The sequence below is a fragment of the Vigna radiata genome, chromosome 1, assembly GCF_000741045.1.
Source record: "Vigna radiata var. radiata cultivar VC1973A chromosome 1, Vradiata_ver6, whole genome shotgun sequence".
Classification (NCBI taxonomy): domain Eukaryota; kingdom Viridiplantae; phylum Streptophyta; class Magnoliopsida; order Fabales; family Fabaceae; genus Vigna; species Vigna radiata.
The window spans coordinates 6,281,658-6,301,491 of record NC_028351.1 but is presented as its reverse complement, the minus strand read 5'-3'; the positions used below and the strand labels follow the sequence as shown (position 1 = coordinate 6,301,491).

Genomic DNA, 19,834 nt, shown 5'->3' with positions numbered 1-19,834 from the left:
ATCTCTTGGATTGATGCCTGATCAACATCTATATAAAGGGATCCTGTGCTCTACTGGAATGTATTCAGTCATTCTCTTAACACACAAATCAATTCTTGAGAATCATATTCTTGTTTAAACGGTAATACTAAGAGTGAGTATCATCGTTGTTGTTCTTCTTTGTATCTCAAAAGTGGATTTCGTGATCCCCTCCACTCTTATAAGGGACGAAATATTGCTTTTAGGAAAGTGTGTACTCACGCCTAGAAGATTATATCAAGTCTACATTGTTGTTCATCTTGTTTCCCTAAGTTATTGGAAAATTGTTCCAACAGCATTGTTCTTCAGCTTATTATTATAATTCAGTAGTACCTAATTCTCTGTAATATTTTTCCAAACCACTTTTCTTTGTCTGGTGTTTATGCTGTTTTTTATTCTTCCACTTCTTGTTTCTTTGATTCTTCATCTACTTTTCAATTCTATAATGCAGTGTTAATTTCTTTCTTTAACAGTATACTTTCAAAACCAGTTTAGGGGTGCTTTTTAGCACAACGCAATTCTAGTTTTAAAATTACTTTCTCGTAGTATTTTTTATAATTTAAAATTTAATTTATTATATACTTAAATGAATAAAATATACTCTGCAATCAAATATATTTATGTTTGAAAATTATATTTTTGGCATGAGGAGTTATCCTTGCAGAGCTCCTTTAAATTTCTACAACATTCAATATTTTATTATTATATATTAACTACAGTTATCACATGAATGTATTTATAAAAAGCTCTGTAGCAAGCCTAATCACACTTCCTCATCATTTTGAGTGTCAATTCTTGCCGCTCACCCAAGTTATTGCTATATGATCTTTTCATTACATCCTTTGTATCAGCCAACTATAAGATAAAGACACAAAATGATTTAAAATCAGATGGAATGGAATAAGTCATGGAAATTTCTACAGTTTTTTCACCATGAAAGATATTAAAACATTGTACAATTGAATGATAGGGGAAAATGTGAGTAAAGAGAGCAAGGCAGCCGCATCAACATTCATATATTACTCAATCACAGTTCACAAATACATGGGCATTAACCGTAATCATAATTCACAGATGCAATGTTCATTAACACTAATCAGTAGTAAAAAGCAATTATATATCAATTTAACTATGAAAAATTACAAGTTTATAACTCACTAGTGCAGCGAAAAGAAACGACAACGGTTGTTTTTGATAATATGCTTCAGTTTTCGAACCAATACATATACTGACAAAATCAAAAAGTTGGAGACTTTTGGCCGCGGTTTCAACCGAGGTAATATCCTAAGGTTACTGTCTCGGTTCTTCGACAACCGAAGTAGTAAAGAAGAGAAAAAAATATAAGGAGGGAGGGGGAGGGGGGTTATTCCCTTGATTCAACCGAGGTAATAAGGTTGGGATATGGCCGCGGTTCTAGCATGAACTGCAACCAAAGTCCCATTTTTTTTTTCAATGGTAAATAGTTAGTGAAAATCATTAGAACAAAACAACTATAAAAAAGTATGACTTTAGCATGTATTAAACCTTGAGAGAAATCCATACAAGTTTTCTACGTGTTGCAATAGAACTATAAAAAAAAGACTTTAGCATTCATTTATATAACATTACATAATTTTTTTTTTAAATTTCTACAACATTAAATTATATTTTGATATCAGAATTTTTTTTTATACTCATTTAATATTATTTTAACTTTTTATTCAGAAATTTAAAAGTTAATTTTCATTAAGATCATTTTACCTTTATAAAAGTTGTCAAATAAACAGTTAAATATAATAAAAAAAACTTTTTCCATAAGATAATGTTTGCCACTCTTTTGAAGTGTCAAAAGTCAACTGTGTGAAAGCTATGAACTCCCCAAATAGAGAGGGCATGAGTGTTTATTCCTTTTATTTATTTATTTTCTCAAAATCTATGATATAGGAGAGACAGAAACTAGCTAGTTTCTTTGGGAAACTTCAGATCACTGAAATGAATTTTGTTCCACTCCACAAAATATTGTATACATGTTATGTCATTTTCCATCATGGAGGAACTGGACAGACGTTGTCTATCTTCTGGTGATCACAGTAATGTCAACCTAACCTTTAAAAAGAGCCAAGATAAAAGTTTTCACTTTCATCTTCTCAATGGTAGTATGATATGATGAATGTTAATCATTCCCTCCTTTTACTTTTTAGTATAGTATACTCTAATCACCTTAAATCTATATATTTCTATCATCTGATTATAATGGAAACTATGAATAAACTGATTATATGGCTCACTATAAGGAAGCGTTGTTCTTCAGCTTATTAATTCAGTAGCATCTAATTCTCTGTCATATATAGGTAACATTAACATAATCATAAAAGTAAAAGTACAGATATATGCATACACCAAGAAGGGTCTTCTCTCAATTAATAACAATGAAATCTCGCCCTACCCGAGCACCACAACCATGCCCTCGGAACCTTCCACCATTGTCAATGGTTACTGTATTTTGTCGCCTGCCATTGCTGTCTTCACTATCAGACTGCGAAAACATTCTGCTATACTCCCTCCGAATGTTACGACAATGAGGGCACATGCTTGGCTTCCAAATCCCACTTCTATTAACTTCATCGAACATGTGTAATAATGCAAAAACAGGGTGTCGTTCAGGACCCTCCACAGTTATATCGAATTTTCCATCACAAAGTCCAACCTTTGCCACAACAGAAAATCCAATATCTGGTGTTTCACTTGATCTGTTAACACCCAATGATCCTTTACTACTAACAAAATAGTGTGCTATAGTCACTGCCTTAGCATCACGTTCATGATAATTGTTTTTCTTGCACTCAAAAACAAGAAGACCACACCTGTTTGGAGTGCCATACAAGTAAACTTTGGTGTCCGTAACACCACCCCATCCATCAACGTTCTTCCTTGTCTTCGTCCACGCGATGGGAGACATAAACCCATTGGACATGCCAGTTTCCGCTTTGACCATCGAAAGGCATAGATTTTTATTGTCTGAACATATTATGCTGTCATTGAGTATGAACGATACCATGCTGACATAGTCATAGCAAACGTTTCTTCGTAACGTGAGTTTGCACTCTGACCCTTCAACGGTGTATAAAACTTCTGCGTTTTCGGAATATGCTGTATCATAAAAAAAGTTAGAGGTAAATGTCTTCATGTTTATGGTAGCATCCGTTCCCAGTTGAAGATGAGAAGGAAATGGAAGACTCCCTCTTAGACGGAGAAAACAAGAAACGTTGTTGTTTCCCATCTTTTTTGTGTGTAGAATAGATGAAGCACACCTCAAAATGTTGGAATGGATGAGTTGAAGAAGGTAATGTGCAGTTATTCAAAAAACTAATGGAAAACTCAAGTAAACTATATACATATTGGGTTCTGTGGTGAGCATGGTTGGGATGTTAACATGCCAAAACTATAAATAAACTCATTATAGAATCATATTTTCACTCTCGCTAAAAGGAAGCGTTGTTCTTCAGCTTATTAGAATCTAATTCGCTGTAATATTTTTCCAAACCACTTTTCTTTGTCTGGTGTTTATGCTGTTTTCACTTCTTGTTTCTTTGGTTCTTGATCCATCTACTTTTCGATTATACAACGCAGTGTTAGTTTCTTTCTTTAACAGTATATATAGTTTCAAAACCAGTTTAGAAGTGCTTTTCAGCACAACTCAATTCTAGTTTTAAAATTACTTTCTCGGTAGTATTTTTTATAATTTAAAATTGAATTTATAATATTTTTAAATCAATAAATTATACTCTGCAACAAAATATATTTATGTTTGAAAATTATATTTTTAGCATGAAGAGTTGTTCTTTGAGAGCTCTATTAAATTTTTACAACATTCAATATTTTATTATTATATATTAACTACAGTTATCACATTAATGTATTTATAAGTTCTATCAAAATAATATTTTATTTTGAATATTAATGACTTAAATTTAGTAGATAACATATGCAATTGCTAAAGATCGGACCATGTCACAAGTTTTATATTTATGTAAAGTTTACATAGAAAGTTTAATTTAAGACATGTTTATTACATTAGAAATCGTGATTATTAATAAACTGGCAATATATTAATTCAAATATATCTGTTATAACTCTGAATATCATCTACAACTATTTCAATATTTCATCTTAAATTAATATATTTTAACAGAAAAGAAGTAAAATATAATCAATGATTAATTTTTTTTAAAATAAAACCTACAAAACTATATCGAAATGTTTTTCTATCATAAATTCAACATAAATCACTCACCGCCAACATGATTATTAATTACATCAATTTAAAATTTACAAGTCTCCTTCGAAACTTCTTTTTTCTTTTTTTTTACTTTTTTCATAAAGAAGCTTCTAATTCCTTTTTTTTAAGAAAAAAAATTGACGGTGATGTATAACATGTAGATTCTACTACTCAAAGTGTGAAAATAAAATCAAACCCAGTAAGACAATATTATGTGCATTTATATAATACACTTGCATCTAATTGTTACTGTTTTATAATATAAAGACAATTTTAATTTATTTATTTCTTCCTAATATTATCCGTTCTTGTAAATTATGGTTTCTCAAATTTATTTTTATAATTGTTCATGTTTGAAGTTAGCTAATGCTATTGAATTATATATATGTTCATTTCTCTTTATTGTTTCCATCATAAATTATATCATGGCAAAAGTGACTGTAGTACTGCATCAATTTTATTTTGATTTTACCTCATTTTCTTTCAGTAAATTCAAATATATACAAAGAAAATATTTTTCACCAGACAGAAGAATCAAACAACCAAAGTGAAAGAATCAAGTGGAAGAATAAAGAATAATAGGGATGATATGGATCTTGTGAAAGAAAAAAAATGAAGATTTTGATCTTGATCTTGTTAATTCGATGTGTGTGTCACACTATTAAGCAATAGTTGTTAAATGATCAATATGAACAATTGATGTTGGTTTTCTGTAGTGTTTGGACTTTATAATCCAAGTTCGATATGGGTAAAGCCTAATGTTAAGACAAATCGAGTTGAGATAAAATGTTAAGATAAGTTAGATTGAAACGGAGGTTGAGACAAGTCGTGTAAGATTGAAAGTCGAGATTGGTCAAGTCGAGTCTAAAGGTGAGACGAACAAAGTTAGGCAAAAGGTTGAGATAGGTTAGGTCTTAAAAAATGTTGAGACGGGTTAGGTTTTAAAAAATGTTGAGATAGGTTTGGACCAAAATTTAACTGAATTTGGTTGGGATATCCACGATCAAAACTCGATTGAGTAAGTCCCAATTGAAATTTGGTTGAAATGGCCATTATCGAAACTCGATCGAGATCTGCCTTGATCAAAATGCGGTTGAATTTGCCTAAGTCGACCCTGAACGAATTTGACTAGGATGACTTTGCCCAAAACTCGGTGAAATCAATCCACCCTAAAATTTGCCCGTGTTGATCTTGATCGAAATTCATTCATGTTGACTCCAGTAAAAAGTCGATGGCCACGACCTAAACCCTCTCAAGTTGGTCTTGACCGAAAGTTGATCAAGACGGTAATGACAGTAAAAAAATCACGACAACCACAGTCAAAGCTCACTTGAGTCAACTCCGATTAAAACTTAACCCTTTTTAAGACATTTTATTTCACAAACTTAATAAATTCAATTATGACAATTTAAATTAATATTTTAAAAACAAAAATTTAATTAAAATTTTGATATTAAATCTAACATAAAGACATAAATACACACTCGTCCATTAATTTCATATTTTTCTTATTTTCTTTCTTTGATTCAAACAAATTCAAAGGAAACATTCCACTCCACTTGATAAAAAAGAATCAAACAAGTGGAAGAATAAAGAATAATAGAGATGATATTGATTTGATCTTGCTAGTGCCATATGACAGTGGGTTTCTGTAGTGCTTGGACTTTATATTATTACAAGATGTTTTTATATCTTTTGTTAGCATTTTAGCTTTCATGCGTGTGCATGCCTCATGTTTCATACTCCAAATAATACAACCACAAAAATAAAAGAAAATTTCTGAATACAATGTGGTATAAAATATCTAACACAGTGGATCTTATTTATGTTGGAAATATAACTTTCATCTGGTTTGATTTCCTTGAAATCTGAAATCATTAAGGAAGAATTGTGTGGTATTCAAAACAACAATTAATAATTAATGAGCTCAGACGAACTTATCCATTATAATCTATAAATAAAGTTCTTCTTATAGAGTGGACCCTTTTTTATTCAACCAATTATTCGTTGATGTGAGTTTTGGAACATGATTTGAATTGACTTTTCAATATGACTACAATCTTTGCTCCTGTGATCTAAGACACCTCATCAACCCTAAGTCATGAGTGACAAGTCCTTGGTTTTTTCTTTAACAATCACCATAGGCTCAAATTTTCGGTCAAACTAAATAAGAATTTTATCTATTGTTCTTCTATCATCTTATATCTTCACGGGACTTCATTTGATTCAACAGTTCAGATAATTTGTTGAAATATTCATGCAAACTTCCTTTTCTTTCATTTTTTCATCCTCAAAAAATCTCTCTTGAGAGAATGAAGTTTGACTGTTTTCTCACCTATGAATATCCTTCAAACTCTTGTCCGAGAGTGTCTTATTCCTTGGTTGTTTTTGCTTTCATTATCCATGGAAGCCTGGTTACTGAGAATCCTCATTGAATCAAGAACTCCAAAATCTGTTATTTTATTTCTTTTTCACTGCTGCATGTTGTGCAGATGCAGTAGCTTGATCATCACATTTTGTTTGTGCGAGCCACATCCAAAGATGTAAACAAAACTTTCCATTTTAATAATCCAGAAAACCATAATTTTTTCATTCAACTAAAGAAACATGGACATTGCAAGGAATTAATTTTGCTGAAGATGTTGAAGTATTTTCTATTATTTTCTTTCTAGCTTGAATTATATATTTTGTAGTACATTCAAACTTTCTTAAAATTCTACAAGACTGATACATTATTCAACACACATATATAGAGAGAGAAAAACACAGAGTTAGGATCTTCACTCAATTAGAACCATAGAAATTTCTGCATCTGATGTAACTACCATTAGCATGTCCTCTGAACCTTCCATCGTTGGCAATGGTTGCGGCATTTCGTTGGCTACCAAGACGTGGTGGGAAGGGAACAACATCGCCTTCACTATCAGACTGCGAAAACATTCTGCTATGCTCCCTCTGAATGTTACAACAATGAGGACACATGCTTGGCTTCCAAATCCCACTTCTATTCACTTCATCGAACATGTGTAATAATGCAAAAACAGGGTGCGGTTCAGGACCCTCCATTGTTATATCAAACTTTCCATCAGAAATTCCAACCTTTGTCACAACAGAAAATCCAATATCTGTTGTTTCACTTGATCTGTTAACAGCCACTGATCCGTTACTACTAACAAAGTAGTGTGCTATAGTCACTGCCTTAGCTTCACGTTCATGAGAATCGTTTTTCTTGCACTCCAAAACAAGAAGACCACACCTGTTTGCAGTGCCATACAAGTAAACTTTGGTGTCCGTAACACCACCCCATGCATCAACGTTCTTCCTTGTTTTCCACGCGATGAAAAGCGTAAACCCATCGTGCACGCAAAGCAAACCAGTTTCACTTTTGGTTATCGGCAGCCATAATGGTTTTTGGCCTATTATGCTGTCAAAGAGTGTGAACGATATCGTTTTGACATTGCCGTCATTGCAAACAATCCTTCTTAACCCGAGTGAGCACTTTGACCCTTCAACGGTGTATAAAACGTTTGCATCTTCGGCATATCCGCCATAAGTTTCATCCTCAAACCTGTGAGAGATAGATGAATTCATGTTGATGGTAGCATCTGTTCCCAGTTGAAGAGTGGAGGGAAATGGAAGACTCCCTCTTAGACGGTGAAAACCAGGAACGTTGTTGTTACCCATCTTTTTGTGTGTAGAATAGATGCAGCACACCACGAAATGTTGGAAAGGATCAGTTGAAGAAGGTAATGGGCAGTTATTCAAAAAACTAATGGAAAAGTCAAGTAAACTAGGTACATTTTGTGTTGTGTGGTGAGCATGGTTGAGATGTTCATATCCCAAACTGATTATAGAATCATCATATTTTCACTCTCACTAAGGGAAGCGTTGTTCTTCAGCTTATTATTATAATTCATTAGCATCTAATTCTCTATAATATATTTCGAATCTACTTTTCTTTTTCTGGTATTTATGCTTTTTTTTTATTCTTCCACTTGCTTGATTCTTGATTCATCTACTTTTTGATTCTATTATATGAGATTTCACATTCATACTTTTACTCTAATAAAATAATACATTCAATATATTCGTGCATACCCACATTAGATATAAAAGTCAAATTTACAAGTGGTTATCATCATAGGCTAGGTCTTGTACTTAAATGAGTGTAGCAAGTGAAAGATTAAAGAATGGTTAACATACTAGTATTCACAATTTTAGAATCGATGCAAATTGGATACTTATAATTATATTTAGCATAGTTTTTTATTAAAAGACAACAATAAATACATATTATATTATCTTATAATAAAAGAATTGATTAAGATATACCAAAATTCTTTTCCTAACATCCAAAATGGTTCTAGATGTTGGTGACAAAAAGTTCCGATTAAAATTGGCAAAACTTATATCCATCTCTAACGATTCATCATAAAATTTTGATTTATATGTATATAAAATTAATAATATTATTGACATACATAAATAATTATGTTTGATAACGATTAAAATAAACTTATTAATGTAGTTGAAATTATCGATTAATATTAGTTAGAAATAATTGATATATAGGTTGGAAAGAAACCTCAAATTATACTAATTAATTGAAAATAATTAAAATTGACTAAGGAAACTTTAATTAACTCGAGATAAAAATAATCTTAATCTATATTGGAAAAGAAAAATAATTAGCATCGTCAACAAAAATAACCAATAATATTTTTTTGTAAAAAATTTTGTCAACCTCAATTAAAAAAAATATATCAAGTCTAATGTTAAAAATAAAAATAAAAATAACCTCAAATTTATAATTTTTATCTAAACAAGATATTTTATCATAAACAAGATATTATAAAAATTTATAATTTTAGTTTTTTTTTTTTTTATCTAAACAAGATATTTTATCATAAAATATTTTGAATGTTTTTATAAAAATAATAACCCTTTAAATAATATACCGTAGACCTTTAAAAAGAAAAAGTCTTATTTATAATAAATATCTCCATCGAAATTAATTAACTTATAAGATTTCTTGATCAAAATTCACATATTTACTTATGATTATGACTAAAAAAAGTTATAAAAAAGTAAAATTAAAAGTTAAATGTACCGTGGAAATGAATGAATTTCTTGCGGAACTCCGTACTAAAGAAAAGTGTTTAGAAAATATCAGAGAGAATTAGATATTAGCTACATTATTAAATTCATATGCCCAAACCTTGGACAATTATATAGCATTATGGCTTGCCTTTATTTCTACAACTATTTTCTTCATGATTTCTTCTTACAAATGTTTGATTCTTCATTATTCCTCTTTCACCACAGTATGTAGTATCCTCCTCTGCCACATTTCTTCCTCTTTCTCTGTTAAATCTGCCACCTTTAGAAGACTCACCAATATTCATTGATGTGAGAACATGATTTTGATTGACTTTTCAATATGACAACAATCTTTGCTCCTATGATCTAAGTGACCTCATCAACCCTATAAGTCATGAGTGACAAATCCTTGGTTTTTTCTATAACAATCACCATAGGGTCAAATTTTCAGTCAACTTAATAAGAATTTTATCTGTTATTCTTCTATCATCTTGTGTCTTCATTGTACTTCATTTGATTCACCAATTCAGATAATTTGTTAAAGTATTCATGCAAATTTCCTTTTCTTTCATTTCTTCATCCTAAATAAATCTCTCTTGAGAGAATGAAGTTTGACTGTTTTCTCACCTCTGAATATCCTTCAAACTCTTGTCGAAGAGTGTCTTATGCTTCCTTGGTTGTTTTTGCTTTCATTATCCATGGAAGTCTGGCTACTGATAATCCTCTTTGAATCAAGAACTCCAAAATCTGTTATTTTATTTCTTTCCACTGCTGCTTGTTGTGCAGATGCAGTGGCTTCATCATCATATTTTGTTTGTGCGAGTCACATCCAAAGATGTAAACAAAACTTTCCAATTTAATACTCCAAAACCATATTTTTCTCATTCGAATAAAGAGTTGGACATTGCAATGAATTAATTCAGGTGATCTCTCTGTCTAATTTTTTCTTTCTAGCTTGAGCTTATACATTTTGTAGTACATTCAAACTTTCTTAAAATTCTACAAGACTAATACATTATTCAACATATATATTGAGAGAGAAACACACAAAGTTAGGATCTTCACTCAATTATAACCATATACAAATTTCTGCATCTGATGTAATTACCATTAGCATGTCCTCTGAACCTTCCATCGTTTGCAATGGTCACTGCATTTCGTTGGTTACCAAGTCGTGCTGGGAAGGGAATAACATCGTCTTCACTATCAGACTGCGAAAACATTCTGCTATCCTCCCTCTGATTGTTACGACAATGAGGGCACATGCTTGGCTTCCAAATCCCACTTCTATTCACCACATGGAACATGTGTAATAATGCAGAAACAGGGTGTGGTTCAGGACCCTCCACTGTTATATCGAACTTTCCATCACGAAGTCCAACCTTTACCACAACAGAAAATCCAATATCTGTTGTTTCACTTGAGCTGTTAACACCCACTGATTCCTTACCACTAACAAAATAGTGTGCTATAGTCACTGCCTTAGCATTACGTTCAGGATAATGGTTTTTCTTGCACTCCAAAACAAGAAGACCACACCTGTTTGCAGTGCCATACAAGTAAACTTTGGTATCCGTAATACCACGCCATCCATCAAAGTTCTTCCTTGTCTTTGTCCACACGCCGGAACACGTAACCACATCGAGCACGTCAAGCAGACCAGTTCCGTCTTTGAATATCGGAAGGCTTAGGGTTTCTTTGGCTGAACATATGTCCTTGACTATGAACGCTACCTGGATGACATTGCCGTTCCAAACAGTCCTTTTTAACAGGACTCTGCACTTTGACCCTTCAACGGTGTATAAAACTTCTGCGTTTTCGGCATATGATCCATCATCACGCCTGTTAGAGATAGATGTCTTTATGTTGATGGTAGCATATGTTCCCAGTTGAAGAGTGGATGGAAATGGAAGACTCCCTCTTAGACGGTGAACACCAGGAACGTTGTTGTTTCCCATATTTTTTGTGTGTAGAATAGATGCAGCACACCACAAAATGTTGGAATGGATCAGTCGAAGAAGGTAATGTGCAGTTATTCAAAAAAATAATGGAAAAGTGAAGTAAACTAGGTACATATTATGTTCTGTGGTGAGCATGGTTGGGATGTTCACAAGCCAAAACTATAGAATAATATTCTCACTCTCACTAAAGGAAGCGTTGTTCTTCAGCTTATTATTATCAGTCAGTAGAATCTAATTCTGTCATATTGTTCCAAGTTGTTCCAAACCACTATTCTCTCTCTAAAACTACTTGCTTGATTCTTTATTCATCTACTTTTCTATTTTATAATGCAGAGCGTTAGTTTCTTTCTTTAATAGTATGGTTTCAAAAACCATTTAGGGGTGGTTTTTAGCACAACTCAATTCTATTTTTCACTTTCTGTTCTAAATTATAATACTTTTTAGAATCTAAATTGATTTTATAATATTTTATAAATGAATAAAATATACTCTGCAACCAAATATATTCTTATTTCAAAATAATATTTTAAAATGAGGGGTTGTACTTTCAGAACTCCTTTAAATTTCTACAACATTCAACTGAAAAACTCAGTTGTATCAATTATTTGTTCTTTCTTTAGGTACTCGAGGATGGTGTTCTTGGTATAGAGACAACTGTTGTATCCATATTCCCTTCTCCCATGCACTATGCTGGACCCACAGAGGTCAGTGGCATGCAGAGGTTAGGATAAATACGTGTTCAAAAATTTACTCAGACTCCTAATAGAAGTGGGAAGACTCCATTTTATCATACTGACTTGGCTTTGAGTAAGTTATACACATTACTTCAATTCTTGTTTGTTTGTGGTATGATGAATTTACTTCTAATATATATTCGCACCAGATTGCCACAAACCAGTTCTATAAATGAATTTTAATTTTCCTAAGGTTACTGAAATTTATCCATTTCTATATACGAGATTTCACATTTAGAATTTTACTTTGACCATAAAGTAATCATTACATGGGTGCATCACCAACATTAGATGTTAAAGTCGAATTTACATGTGGTTATCATAAGCTAGGCTGCTGTACTTAAATGAGTATAGGAAGTGGAAGATTAAAGAATCAGATGGGATATATACTAAAAAAAGAAAAGTGGTATAGAAAATATGATAGAGAATTAGATACTAGCTACATTAATAAATTGATATGCGGGAGAATAATAGGTAGATGATTGAATTGATATATGTGGAAGAATAATGCTCCTTTTTATTACCTATTTTCAACATGAAAAAGGATCGGATTACAATTTGTCATTCTTTGTCTGCAATCATATGATTGTTGAAACTCCAAATACAACACATTTTGTAGTACATTGAAACATTCTTAAAATTCTACAAGACTAACACATTATTCAACATATATATTGGGAGAGAAACGCACAAAGTTAGGATCTTCACTCAATTAAAACCATAGAAATTTCTGCATCTGATGAAACTACCACTAGCATGCCCTGTGAACCTTCCATCGTTGGCAATGGTTGCTATATTTTGCTGGCTACCAAGACGTGGTGGGAAGGGAACAACATCGTCTTCACTGTCAGACTGCGAAAACATTCTGCTATGCTCCCTCCGATTGTTACAACAATGAGGGCACATGCTCGGCTTCCAAATCCCACTTCTACTCACTTCACTAAACATGTATAATAATGCAGAAACAGGGTGTCGTTCAGGACCCTCCACTGTTATATCAAACTTTCCATCACAGACTCCAACCTTTGTCACAACAGAAAATCCAATATCTGTTGTTTCACTTGATTTGTTAACAGCCACTGTTCCGTTACTACTAACAAAATAGTGTGCTATAGTCAGTGCCTTAGCATTAGGTTCATGATAATCGTTTTTCTTGCACTCAAAAACAAGAAGACCACACCTGTTTGGAGTGCCATATAAGTAAACTTTGGTGTCCGTAACACCACCCCATGCATCAACGTTTCTCCTTGTCTTCGTCCAGGGGATGGAAAACGTAAACCACAGGCAGAACAAACCAGTTCCCGCTTTGCCTATCGGCAGGACTGGGTCTCTTTTGTCTGAAGATATTATGCTGTCATGGAATTCGAACGATAGCGGGTTGACATTTCCGTCACCGCTAACAGTCCTTCCTAATACGAGTTTGCACTTTGACCCTTCAACGGTGTATAAAACTTCTGTATTTTCGACATATGATCCATCACCATACCTGTTAGAGATAGATGTCTTTATGTTGATGGCAGCATATGTTCCCAGTTGAAGAGTGGATGGAAATGGAAGACTCCCTCTTAGACGGAGAAAACAAGCAACGTTGTTGTTTCCCATCTTTTCTGTGTGTAGAATAGATGCAGCACACCACAAAAAGATAGAATGGATGAGTTAAAGAAGGTAATGTGCAGTTATTCACAAAACTAATGGAAAAGTCAAGTAAACTAGGTACATTTTGTGTTCTGTGATGAGCATGGTTTGGATGTTCACATGCCAAAACTATAAATAAACTGATTATATAGAATCATATTTTCACTCTCACTAAGGGAAGCGGGAAGCGTTGTTCTTTAGCTTATTATTATAATCCAATAGCATCTAATTCTCTGCATTTTTTTCCAAACCAATCTTCTTTTTCTGGTGTTTATGCTGTTTTTATTCTTCCACTTCGTGTTTCTTTGATTCTTGATCCATCTACTTTTCAATTCTATATATAACGCAATGTTACTTTCTTTAACAGTATATATAGTTTCAAAACCAGTTTAAAGGTGGTTTTTAGCACAACTCAATTCTAGTTTTCAAAACCACTTTCTCTTAGTATTTTTTTTATAATTTAAAATTGAGTTTATAATATTTTTAAATGAATAAAATATACTCTGCAACCAAATATATTTATGTTTGAAAATTATATTTTTAGCAGGAGGAATTGTCCTTTCAGAGCTCCTTTAAATTTCTTCAACATTCAATATTTTATATATATATTAACTACAGTTATCATGAATGTATTTATAAAAGCTCTCTTAAAATAATATTTTACTTTGAATATTAATGAGTTAAATCTATATAGTTTCTAATCTGATTATAATGGTGACACCTAATTTTCTGTCTTAGATTTGAACGAAGAATTCAATGTTTGTCCATTTCTCTTACATTGATGAGATTTTATCATTTTTATCCCATTAAGAACAGTCAAAGATTATGATTTTTGTATAAGATGTTTAGCCAAAACAAGCAAGATGGAAAGTGGTTGAATCCAACCCAAATGGATTAAATGTCTTTGTGTGTGTATATGATGTGTTTCAGTAATATAGCTACAAGAAACAACATAGGGGAGAAGAAACTATGTTTCTTATGTCAATCTTCATTCCATGTTATACTGAAGTTTTCACATTGGTATTGTTCCCTCGTAAGTCACAACCTTTTCTTGTAACCTAGGAATTGTGTATTTTGTGTTGTATTTTTCTCATATCAATGTTGTTTTTTCGTGTATCTACATTTTTCACATAACCATAGCTTATGGATTTAATAAAAATAATAATATTTTGACACAATTTTTTTTACATATTTGAGAGTATCTCTCCTTACCTTTTAATCTTTATTTTCTTTACAAATACAAAAGTTCACTATGACTATTTTGCCTCTAGCATATATCAAATGACCATACCATTACTCATTTGATAAAAGGAAAAAATAAGATGAAGTAGACTGGCCATAAAGTAAAATGTCCTTAACTTTTTTGTTATTGCCAAAGAATGACATAATTCAAAGGATGGTTATTAAATTCTTCAAATCTTGATGGTTAGGAGCATCAATAATCAAATATTTGAAATTGAAAATTTAAACTAATATTTCTTTTACTCACTAAAACCGAAAGAATAAAATTTGTTTACAAGAATGCATATTTCCTCAATGTTTACTAAAATCTAAGGATTAAAATTTGTTAATTATTAAACTAATATTTTACTAGTAAGTAAAATTAGAGTTATCTTTTTTCTTTCTTAAAATATAATAGAGAAAATATGAAAGCAAAAATAATAAGTTTGTGTCTAACTTCTTTCTACCTTTAAAAACAAAAAGCGAACAAATATGAGAGATGAAGACAATCTAAGAAAAACTCAACTACACAAATCTAATAGAAACTCTCATATTCATTTATCAGTAACTTAGAACTTAACCAGTGAACACATGTCATTTTGTGATAACAAAACAATAATAAAATTATAACTATAAAAATAAATATAAATAATTTTTACAATATAATTATCGATAGTTTTTACTCATTTTGTAGAATTTTATTTATTTAGTAGATGATTTTTATTTATTTAAATTTAAAAAATAGTTAAATTGAATGAAACGATAAGAAAAAATACAACACATTTCATCTTTAGACTTGAGATACATTTGTAGTACATTCAAACTTAAAATTCAACAATACTAACACATTATTCAAATTATATATTGAGAGAGAAACACACAAAGTTAGGATATCTTCACTCAACTAAAACCATAGAAATTTCTGCATCTGATGTAACTACCATTAGCATGCCCTGTGAACCTTCCATCGTTGGCAATGGTTGCTATATTTCGCTGGCTACCAAGACGTGATGGGAAGGGAACAACTTCGTCTTCACTGTCAGACTGCGAAAACATTCTGCTATACTCCCTCCGATTGTTACGACAATGAGGGCATATACTTGGCTTCCAAATCCCACTTCTATTAACTTCATTGAACATGTATAATAATGCAGAAACAGGGTGTGGATCAGGACCCTCCACTGTTATATCAAACTTATCATCAGAAATTCCAACCTTTGCCACAACAGAAAATCCAATATCTGTTGTTTCATTTGATCTGTTAACACCCAATGATCCTTTACTGCTAACAAAATAGTGTGCTATAGTCACTGCCTTTGCATCACGTTCATGATAATTGTTTTTCTTGCACTCAAAAACAAGAAGACCACACCTGTTTGCAGTGCCATACAAGTAAACTTTGGTGTCCGTAACACCACCCCTTGCATCAACCTTCTTCCTTGTCTTCGTCCACTCGATGCGATACGTAAACGCATCGGGCGTGTAAAGCAAACCAGTTTCCAATTTCCATATCGGCAGGTATAGGTCTTCCACGTTTGAACGTATTATGCTGTCATGGAGAAGTAACGATACATTCTCCACATCGCCGTCAGACCAAACCTTCCTTCCTAACGAGAGTTTGCACTTTGACCCTTCAACGGTGTATAAAACTTCTGCGTTTTCTTCGATGAATGCTCCAAGACAGGGAAAGATAGATTTCTTCATGTTGATGGTAGCATCTGTTCCCAGTTGAATATGGGATGGAAATGGAAGACTCCCTCTTAGACGGAGAAAACAAGCAACGTTGTTGTTTCCCATCTTTTTTGTGAGTAGAATAGATGCAGCACACCACAAAATGATGGAATGATCAGTTGAAGAAGGTAACGTGCAGTTATTCAAAAAACTAATGGAAAACTCAAGTAAACTAGGTACATATTGTGTTCTGTGGTGAGCATGGTTGGGATGTTCACATGCCAAAACTATAAATAAACTGATTATAGAATCATATTTTCACTCTCACTAAGGGAAGCGTTGTTCTTCAGCTTATTATTATAATAATTCAGTAGCATCTAATTCTCTCTATCATTTTTCCAAAACCACTTTTCTTTGTCTGGTGTTTATGCTGTTTTTTATTCTTCCATTTCTTGTTTCTTTGATTCTTGATCCATTTACTTTTCAATTCTATAACGCAGTGTTAGTTTCTTTCTTTAACAGTATAGTTTCAAAACCAGTTTAGGGTAGTTTTTAGCACAACTCAATTCTAGTTTAAAAATCACTTTCTATTACTATTCTTTATAATTTAAAATTGAATTTATGCTGTCCGTAACGCCATCCCTTGCATGAACGTTCTTTGTCTTTGTCCACGCGATGTTAGAGTTGAACAGGAAAAGAAAATGGATATCGGGTTTGAGTATGTTCAGGGATTGCTTTTCTTTGTCTGAACATATTATGCTGTCATGGGTAAGAACGATACTAGGTTGAGATTGCCGTCTTTAGTAACACGTCTTCCTAACGCGAGGTTGCACTTTGACCCTTCAGCTGTGTGTGAAAATTCAACCCTTTTGATGGTAGCATATGTTCCAAGTTGAAGATGGCATTGAAATGGAAGACTACCATCTTTCTGTGTGCAGAATAGATGCAGCACATCACAAAACGTTGGAATGGATTAGATGAACAAGGTAATATGCAATTATTCAAAAAATATAATGAGAAACTTGTTAGGAAACAACACACATTTTCTTATAATCAGATTTATACAAAGTAGATACATAATAACTACACATAAACCCTAAACCTCTTCAGGTTACTGCAGAACATTTATTTGAAAAATTGCAAAATAGTATTTAGAAAACACTCATCTCAGAAGCCAAATAAATCTAGAAAAATAAAATATTATTTTGTCACTCTTTTGTTTTCTCATTTTGAATACATAAAAAACTTTTGCATTTACAGATGCATGCTTTATTTCTAATTCTCACCTTTTTGTTTTCTATAATTTTGAAATGCTTAAAATTTATTAGCTTTAATGTTTCTTTCTAAAAGACAATACGGCTTCTCCATCAAAAACTAATTATTTGTTGACCAATTCCAACAAAACTCAAGTAAAGGTGGGAGCAAGGTTGAGATGTTCATATCCCAAAACTATATTCATACACTGATTATAGAATCATATTTTCGCTCACTATAAGGAAGCACTCAGCTTATTAATTCAGTAGCATCTAATTCTCTTCATATTTTTCCAAACCATTTTTCTCTTTCAATATATTCGTGCATCACCCACATTAGATATAAAAGTTAAATTTACATGTGCTTATCATCAATCATAGGCTAGGTCTTGTAATTAAATGAGTGTAGCAAGTGGAAGATTAAAGAATCAAAGGAAAAAGAAAAGTGGCTTAGAAAATATGAAAGAGAATTAGATATGGGGAATAATACAAAGGACATCAAGATTATAAATTGGAGCATAATTTTACAGTAATTTAGACAATTAAAAATATTTATAATTTTTTTAATTGCAAATAATTTGTTTAAGTTTTATTTTTAATTTTTGAATTATTTTTAGACTCAATATCTTTAGACTTAGGTGTTTTGAATATTTGTGTCTATATAACGGTACTAAGTACATTGTAGACATTTTTGAATTATAATATATGCATTTGCATTTTTAAGGGAGATTATCTTAGTTTTTGGATAATAATTCTGATTTTTATCAAATAATAACATCATCTAGTATCTAGAACAAGATTTTAATTTGAATATCCTCTTTTATCTTATTTTTCTGTCCTATTAAAAAAAACCCAATATTTTATCTAATTTCATTGAATTTTTAATTTTTCATATTTTTTGTATTCTTTTCTAATTTGTGTAATTCTATATTTGATTTGTAAAAATTATTTATTTATTTGTTTGTTTTTTTGTTAATTACGATCCAATTAACTATTTATCTTGATCTTGAAAAAAAAAATAGTGGATCAAAGTAAAAAAGAATAAATGTACATTGGAAAAAAAAGTGAAAAATAAGAATCCAATCGTTAAATAAAAAAAGTGTAGAATTCAACCCAAATTAATAGGTTGTAATATTGTTTACGATTGGTAATATATTAAATTATATTTAGTTTTTTTTAGTCTTTGCATTCTCTCAATTAACTCTTTTTTAATGGTGTTATAATTTTTTAATTTCATTATTTTGTGTTTTTAAAAATTTATCAAAGTTTAAAGTTTTTTTTTTTGTTTTTTTTTACCTCATGATAGTATTGGAGACACTTCCAACGGGAAATTGCATTTGTGAATGGCTCGAGGGTATTCCTTGATACCCAATTGCGTGTAATATGTGGCTATGTTGGTATGAAGGTGTGCAACATCTATGTGGTTCTTTAGAAGCAGCTTCAGTGTCTTCTCGTACTTGAACATGGCGCCTTCGTAATCCTTCTTCTGAAACAACTTCTTACTTTCTTCCCTAAACTTCTTACCTTTTTAAAATATATCTATTCTCATAATTTTTCGATGAAAAAAGTCCCAAAAGACACCAAAGTCACACCCAAAAAAAATATTATGTTAACGTTTCTTTGAGAGAGAGTAACATGAACATAATCATAAAAGTAAAAGTACATATACACCAAGAAGGTTTTCTCAATTAAAAACATAGAAATCTCGGCCTACCCGAGCACCACAACCATGCCCTCGGAACCTTCCACTATTTTCAATGGTTACTGCATTTTGTGGCCTGCCATGGTCATTGTCTTCACTATCAGACTGCCCAAACATTCTGCTATACTCCCTCCTATTGTTACCGCAATGAGGGCACATGCTTGGTTTCCAAATTCCACTTCTATTCACTGTTAGCGGATAGCGTGGCAGTGTGTGAGAGAGACAGAACGTGATGCAGAGAATGAAAAAAGAGATAACGTGTAACACTGGAAGAGACTGAA

At 31.9% G+C, this 19,834-nt stretch overlaps 2 protein-coding genes across 3 annotated transcripts in view; both read right to left on the bottom strand.

Moving 5' to 3' along the window:
• The window catches only part of LOC106772067, a 20,518-nt gene extending 3,638 nt beyond the window's left edge, over positions 1 to 16,880 (bottom strand). Inside the window, exon 1 of the mRNA XM_014658223.2 lies at positions 16,632 to 16,880. Coding sequence (XP_014513709.1) covers positions 16,632 to 16,724 — 93 coding nt within the window. The 5' untranslated portion in view covers positions 16,725 to 16,880. The remainder of the gene's footprint in view (positions 1 to 16,631) is intronic.
• On the bottom strand, positions 12,493 to 13,824 carry LOC106772073. 2 transcript variants are annotated; one of them, XM_022782977.1, is made up of 2 exons: positions 13,252 to 13,824; positions 12,493 to 13,164 (listed from the first exon to the last, which is right to left on the bottom strand). In XM_022782977.1, exons 1-2 carry the CDS (start codon positions 13,671 to 13,673, stop codon positions 12,780 to 12,782), a joined length of 807 nt encoding a protein of 268 aa, XP_022638698.1. In that variant the 5' UTR covers positions 13,674 to 13,824; the 3' UTR covers positions 12,493 to 12,779. The 2 variants fall into 2 exon arrangements, with proteins under 2 accessions (XP_022638698.1, XP_014513721.1); XM_014658235.2 differs by having other exon boundaries at positions 12,493 to 13,161.
• Positions 16,881 to 19,834: the final 2,954 nt, after the last annotated feature.

Excerpts from the sequence above, each read along its gene's own strand:
- LOC106772073 (XM_022782977.1), bottom strand. The coding sequence starts at position 13,673 with ATGGGAAACAACAACGTTGCTTGTTTTCTCCGTCTAAGAGGGAGTCTT. Across the intron at positions 13,165-13,251 it reads TTATATGGCACTCCAAACAG|TAGTAACGGAACAGTGGCTG; the intron begins GTGTGGTCTTCT and ends CTATTTTGTTAG.